The sequence below is a fragment of the Phaethon lepturus genome, unplaced genomic scaffold, assembly GCF_000687285.1.
Source record: "Phaethon lepturus isolate BGI_N335 unplaced genomic scaffold, ASM68728v1 scaffold36301, whole genome shotgun sequence".
Taxonomy (NCBI): Eukaryota; Metazoa; Chordata; class Aves; order Phaethontiformes; family Phaethontidae; genus Phaethon; species Phaethon lepturus.
Genome location: NW_010517601.1, coordinates 1 through 6933, shown reverse-complemented (window position 1 = coordinate 6933; position 6933 = coordinate 1). Strand labels below are relative to the sequence as shown.

Below are 6933 nucleotides of genomic sequence, written 5' to 3'. Positions count from 1 at the left end.
GCCTGCTCCGGCCTCCGGGGCCGCTGCCGGGCGGGAGGCCGTTCAGCTCGTCACAGGCGTCCTGCAAGCTGCCCGGTAGCGACCTGCGAGAGAGCGATGCTGGCAGCCGCACTGAAGCTGTTGGTGAGGAAGAGAAGGATGATGAAGGTGTGGAGTTCGGGACGCTGTCTGATAAATTTTCTTCTAGAAAATATTATCACAAAACCACGTCACGCTTTCAGAATTTAAAGCTTCAAGAAGATGGAGAGGAAGAACCGGAAAGAAAACCACGACGTGGTCCTAAGAACACCCCGTACTGGTACTTCCTAAAATGTAAGGCCCTCATCAAAGAAGACAAGGTTTGTGGCCAGCTCTCCGCTTATTTGGGTTTTAATAGCATTTGATCGATGAGAAACAGCACAGCCTTGTTGGGATGAAAGACGTACTCCACATCTGTTTGCGATACCTGGATTATGGTGCTGGGCAGATGGTTGCACCTTTCTATGTCTGCTTTCCCTCTGAAAATAGGAACAGCATTAACTCATCATTTTTGAGGGTGTCCAGACAGTTATTTTTTCTAAAAATTGAGCCTTTCCTCAGTCCTGTCTCCATCCAGTCAGCCTGCCATCCCCTCTGGCATCCCTGGCTTTGACATTTGCCTGCCACCACTTCTCATCCCAAACCCCTGCAGCTCTGTCTCGTCTCTATCATCCTATCACTTAGTATCTTTCCAGAAGGAGGTAAAAGAGGAATTTGTGACGAATCCCGTGCTCTGTAGGACTTCTACCACAACCTGCCCACAACTGTGTATATTAATATCCATTGTAATTGATTCTGTTGCTGCCTCATCATAAATTCTCCTCTTCCCTGTAGCTGGCGGAGGCTCTGGAGCTGTTTGAGGTGCAGATGCTGCAGCCAGAAGAAAGCAATTACACTGTTCTAATTGGTGGCTGCGGCAGGGTTGGCTACGTGAAAAAGGCGTTCAGGCTCTACAACGATGTAGGTTTATGTTCCCTCCTCTCTCAAACCTTCATTATATTTTCTAAGCTAGAACTGTTCCAAGCATTTGGTCACATTACTTTGTCTCCAAAATGCCTTTGAGTTAGTGTTTGTATCTTCTCAGCCTGAAACTCTTAAAACCATATTATGAAATTATAGAACTCTTTTTCCTAAAAAGCCTGTTCCAGTTGTTCTTCTCTTCCCTTAGATGAAAAAACGAGGCTTAACTCCCACCGAGGCTACTTACACAGCCCTGTTCAATGCCTGTGCCGAATCGCCATGGAAAGACTCAGGCTTGCAGAGTGCTCTCAAATTACGGCAGCAGCTAAAGAGCAAGAATGAAGAGCTGAACCTGATCACCTACCATGCACTGCTGAAGGTGTGTGCCCTGTGCTCAGATCTCAGGATGTGCTTTGATGTACTGAAGGTAAGTAAGTGACTTTTCTCATATTAAGTGTAGTCTGCTCTGGTTAAAGCTCCTGGGAGTTGCCATATTGCACAGATTTTTTTTAATTTTGTTTCCAGCAGAGGTGATTACAGATCGTGTTTATATTTCATTGATCCTTAGTCTTCTACAGTGAAATTGTCTTGGTACATACCAAACATTAACCTTAAGTACATAAAAGGAGACAGCTGCAGAGGTGAGCTTTAAAATGCTGGTCAGGTGTGTTAAAGACTTAACCAAGTTTTTGTGGGGTTCGGGGCTACTGTGTCTGTCTCAGTTAATTTTGAAGACCCATATATTGATACCTAGTTCCTTTGAGAGCCCTTACAGCAGCTCTTCTCAGAAGGGTCAGTCTGGGAGTAGCTAAAAGGATTGCTGTTCCTGCCTCCACATTCCCTGTAGCTCCTGTAAGGGAGAAGCTAGGACCTATACAGGAGTTTTGGCGCTCTTTTTCTCCTGGAGTGGTCGTTCTGCTCACAGGACTGGGACTTCACCCAATGCTTTGTTGCTGCTGTATCCCTAGAAGACAACAGTAGTATTTAAACTTCACAGTCAGCTGCAACAGACTGTTGGGGTAACTGGGAAGTTTAATGCTCTTTCTCCTCTTTTAGGAAATTGTGCACAAGGGCCATGTTCTCACGGCTGAAACTTTCAGCTTCCTTCTCATGAGCTGCATAAAGGACAGCGAAAATGGCTTCCGATACGCCTTACAGGTTTGTCCTCATGTTCTGAGTGGGGAGGAAGAAGTGCTGTATTGTAACTTGTCAGGAGCAGGCGTAGAAGGCAGCAGATTGCTCAGAGCTGACTAAGTAGGAGGGGTTCAGCTCCTCGTAGGAGAAGTTCTGTAAACCAGACGTACACCGGTGAACTGCCCTGGATGATCTGTACTAGCACAAGGTAGCTGTTCACTGTCTCACCTCATCATGCTGTAAATTCACTCCTTTTCTGCAGGTAGATACTGTAACAGAGGGCAAGGCAGATATGCTTACAGTGTGCTAGAAATGCTCCTGTTACTATCACCTACATCTGGTGTTTAATACTACATACATCTGGTGTTCGTCTTCGCCTTTTCAGGTTTGGAAACAAATGACTAAACTTGGAATAAAGGCTAACAGCCACTCTTACAATTTGATGCTGCGTGCTGCAAGAGACTGTGGGATAGGAGATCCAGTCGTGGCTTCTGAACTCCTGCTCAGACCCACCCATGAGAACTCATCTCAGCTAAGGCTTGCACCCGGGAGGCAGAAGGAAAAGGTGAAAAATCAGAGGAAGAAGGGATCAGAGAGTGCACCTGCTGTCCAGCTGGATGTGGAAGCTATGGAAAAGCAATTATTTCAGGAGAGTTCGGTGCAGCCAGAAGAACCGATGCGGCAACAAAATAAAGATGTGAATCAGGCTGAAACAGAAGCAGCTGCTCTCGACAGCCCCAGTGTAGCTCACAGCAGGACTGGAGTGTTGGTGAGGAGAGGCCAGAATGAGATGGAGCAGGAACAAGCACGCCTAAGCTGGAAGCAGCGTTTCTGCAACTTGCCCAACTTGCTGGATTCCAGGATGCCCGACACAGCCTTGGTTTCCTTGGGGACAGTGGCCACACCATCTGATAGACTGGCCTTGATGGGGGATGTGGAGGGCTTCTTGAATAAAATGAAAGAGGACAATGCAGAACCCAACATTAAAACGTTTACGTTACTGGCTGAGCTGGTGGAACCCCAAAGCCCCTCCGAGTCCTCTTTGCTGGCACTCCTAGATGAGCATAAAGTGAAAGTAGATGTGACCTTCTTTAACACTTTAATAAGGAAGAAAAGTAAACAGGGAGACCTGGAAGGAGCAAAGGTGAGAAAAACTCAGAACCAGCACTGTCACCACCTCCTTGTCTCAAATCTTCAGTTTACCTGTTTCACTGCAAGACCTGTTTCTGTATCCGCAGTAGAAACTGGGGATCTTACACTGTTTTCCACAAACCAGTGCTCAGGTTAACTTAAGTATTTAGGGCTTCTGTTCCAGAACGTTCAGTGCTCTGGAAACTAACGTTGACATTTGTATCTTGCAGAGTGTGCTGCCAGCTCTAGTGAAGAGAGGACTATCGCCTAACCTCCAGACATTTTGTAACTTGGCAATCGCTTGCCGAGGAGAGAAAGATGGACTGCAGTTACTCTCAGATTTGAAGGTAATAAACCCTGTTGGTTAGGGTTTGAGCTGCAGGAAGAGGCAGAGTGAAGTGTTAACACATAAAAAGAGTTGCTGAGGTTTCTCTGCTGAGTGGTTTTGTTCTCACTCCAAAACCATACAACTCTAGAGTAGGTGCCAGCTCCAGTGGTCTGTCCTACCTGCGCTGGGATAGGAAGCTGCTACACTGGTTCTGAAGTGAGAGCCTTCCTCCTTGTGTAGGAGGTGCCTGTGTGTCTCCTTGTTCTAGAAGTCCTGTGCTAGTTGGCAGATAAACAAGTTTAACTTCAGTGTTTGTTGTTTCTAGAGGTCTGGAGTAACCCCCAACAAATATATCTACAGCACCCTCATTGCTGCTGCCGTGAGGCAGCTGCATTACAGTTACCTGATAGAGATCCTGCGAGATATGAGGAATAACCAAGTGCCTCCCAATGAAGTTATCATACGCCAGCTGGAGTTTGCTGCACAGTACCCTCCAAAATTTGACAGGGTAAGTAGCCATGACTGGTCAGAGTGTGAAGGCATCACGAAGGACACCAACAATCAGGAGAAACATAGATGTCTGCCTAAGTCCTTTTCCTTTGGGTTTGTCTGATCTGGCTGACAGTTACTTGATAGCCGTTTCTTCAATACCAGCATGCAATAGCTATAAGCTGCTTCTGAAGTGAGCTCTCATCTAATAAAAACTTGTTTTGTTGGATTTCTGTTTGCAGTATAAGTCAAAGAACCCATACCTGGAGAAAATTGATGGCTTCCGCAGCTACTACTATCGGTGGTTAAAAGTAATGCCAGGAGAGGAGACCCCTCACCCCTGGGAAAAATACAGAACTGCTAAACGTGCAGCAGATGACAATAAGGAAGAGGCTGTGCAGGAGGAGCCAGGGCAGAAGTAGCAGTAAGCAGGACACTGAAGTTCTGTATCTGCCTTGTGCTGGAAGAATGTCAATCTTGTTCCCTTAAACCATCTTGTAGTAAAGCTGCTTTGTATTTCCGTGAACGCCAGTTCTTGGGATAACTACATAATAAAATATTTGTCCTTTGTTTTAAGGAGAAGCAAATACATTTTCAGTGAATTTCCTTAAACTGCAGTGGATTAGATGGGCTGTAGTTTAACAAACCCTGTGCTAAACAAGGGAGAAGCTTTAAATTCAGTTAGTTGAGAAAAAGGTGGGGAAAAAGCTGGTTAAACTACCCATGTTTAGATTACCTCACAGTATATAGAGCAACCTTCAAAGAAAGCAAAGCACATCCAGCAGGAGAAGAGTGGCCTAGAAATGTTTCGCCAGGAGATTGCACCACTCTCTCAGGAAGGCAGATTTTATTTTCAAATAAATGGCTACACAAAAACCTACTCCAAAACGACCATCATTGTATATTTGATTTAGGGGAATATGTTGCTGGTTTAATTGCTATACAGAAATACCCAATCACGCAAAGGTGGCTGTAACTGCAGCGATAGTCCATTGTGTAGGATGATATCCCTCAGAGTTCAAAAAGTAGTCTTATGGCTAAAGGCTTCACCCAGAACAGCCTCTGCATCCACAGTGAGTGCATTCAATGATTCTTCCCTAGGAAAAAAACCAAAACAAAACAACATGAGGATGATATTTCAGCCCAGCTACATGAGCAGACCGACCAGCAGGCTTGAGCCTCAAGGCAGAGCATGGGTCTGTGTGGGAGGGGTTTCTACCATCTAGTTTTCTGTTGTTTCCCATACTTTAACACCTTTAAACAACTGCATGCCAATGCCGACAGTAACTTTGGATGCAACTAGATACCAACTCTACCAGCAAAAGGTAGAAAGTGTTAGAACTAGAAGAAATTACCAGGAAGAACAGCAGTATCTCCTCTGCTGTCCCTGAGCTAGGAAAGTTAGACCAGGTACTGCAAGGGTCCAGACACGTAGAGGAACAAAAAGCCTTACCACTTCCAGCTTGCTTTTGGGGACCCTGCAGATGCAGTTGGTTCCGAAGTTGGTGTCCCGTGTCTGGATACACCGCAGGCAGCAGAGGTTCTCATAACCCTGTTTCTTCCACTTTGCAATCAGGTTTTTGTCAGCGTATCCTTCTTTGATGCAGTACTCGTAGAGCTCTGTAGAGGAGCAGACACCATCACAGGTAGCTCCCAGGAAGTGTTAGGGACTTAGAATCAGGAGCTGTAGTAACTAGTAGTTAAAGCCATGCAGCTGCCAGCCTTCCCTCCATCCTCCCTCCCCAGAAACGTGATCCTTTTAATCAGTGCCCCAGTTCAGGCACACCGACAAGCAGGCATCTTACTCTGTTCTGTTTTTCCCTGCCCAGAGTAAAGCATTTGCGTTCCTCACCTCTGCTGATAGCTTTTCTTTTATAGAAGAGATCAAAGATATAACGTGTTTTCTGGTGATGAATTCTGAAAATAGGCCAAAGGGATTCCACTTTCCTCTTCCCTTCGTGAGGCTCAGTCTCCGCTGGGAGGGAACACAAATACCAGGTTTCAGCTGTTTCAAGCAGCCAACTTATTCCTTTAGTCACTTTGCAATAAACTATTCCAAGAACATTTGTAATGTTAAAACATTACAAAGATAAGACCAAGCTTAATGGGAGAAGATTCAAACAAAAGAGACCTGACTCAGAACAGCTCCTTAAGGAAATGAAAATGAAAAAAGACAGACAGCAGGGATGATGTGACCAGCGCTAGGATGGCAGGTGACTTCATGGCTTGTCAGACTGGAGCAACAGCACAGACGAGAACTACCAGTCCCTCCATGCACACCAGTGAGCTTCATCCACGGCTCAAACATGGCATACCCTAAAACAACCATACGCTAAACCTCTGTGCTCTGTAACCTGTGTACACCCAGAGAAAAGCAACCAGTACAGGCCCAGTCTCAGCCTGCAGTATCACTGAGAGGCAGAGATATGAAAAAAAAGTCAATCTATATGTGTGGGGGCAACTCTGCTTCCTGAAGCAATTAAGGATGAGCTTGTCTCAGAAACACTGCCCCGAGAACACCCAGCTCTGCCACTTACCTTCTCTCATCTTCTGATCCAGCTCATCCAGCGTTGGCTCAATCAGCTCCCAGCCATCCGGGGGAGGCTTCCTGCTCCTCTTCACTTTGGGCATTGCCTTGGAAACGAGGAAGGCAAAAGGCAAGGGTTTGCCTGCACCCAAACGTGCAAATGCTTCAAAGTCCTTAGAACCACTGGAAAAAACGAAAAGAAAACAGTTGCTAGATACATTTCTCCTAAGATTTCTGTGCCCCTTTGCCATCTTCCACTGCGATGATAAAAATGAGATTTATGGAGTTCGTGAAAGAGGTAAAATCTCGCCCAATGTGGCCCTGGGGATAGCAGCCGCTCTGGGGT

The 6933-nt window shown here is 45.9% G+C and overlaps 2 protein-coding genes across 2 annotated transcripts; one reads left to right on the top strand and one right to left on the bottom strand.

Annotated features, from left to right (window-relative positions):
* Positions 1–11: 11 nt before the first annotated feature.
* PTCD1 (pentatricopeptide repeat domain 1) lies at positions 12–4482 on the top strand (the record flags this gene model as incomplete). The annotated part of the gene is made up of 8 exons (XM_010296455.1): positions 12–338; positions 853–978; positions 1187–1405; positions 2035–2136; positions 2498–3256; positions 3474–3590; positions 3897–4079; positions 4303–4482. Coding segments are annotated over 8 exons (2013 nt in total), but the record flags the coding sequence as incomplete, so codon positions are not given.
* A 408-nt stretch (positions 4483–4890) lies between these two features.
* BUD31 (BUD31 homolog (S. cerevisiae)) lies at positions 4891–6723 on the bottom strand. The gene is made up of 4 exons (XM_010296454.1): positions 6598–6723; positions 5913–6035; positions 5514–5680; positions 4891–5157 (listed from the first exon to the last, which is right to left on the bottom strand). The coding sequence occupies exons 1-4, from the start codon at positions 6689–6691 to the stop codon at positions 5107–5109; spliced, it is 435 nt and encodes a 144-aa protein (XP_010294756.1). The 5' UTR covers positions 6692–6723; the 3' UTR covers positions 4891–5106.
* Positions 6724–6933: the final 210 nt, after the last annotated feature.

Bases quoted from the DNA above. Each gene is read 5' to 3' on its own strand.
- BUD31 (XM_010296454.1), bottom strand. From the start codon at position 6,691: ATGCCCAAAGTGAAGAGGAGCAGGAAGCCTCCCCCGGATGGCTGGGAG. The intron at 6,036-6,597 runs GTAAGTGGCAGA...GTTCCCTCCCAG, and splicing joins GGATCAGAAGATGAGAGAAG to CGGAGACTGAGCCTCACGAA. The intron at 5,158-5,513 runs GTAAGGCTTTTT...TTTTTTTCCTAG, and splicing joins CCAAAAGCAAGCTGGAAGTG to GGAAGAATCATTGAATGCAC.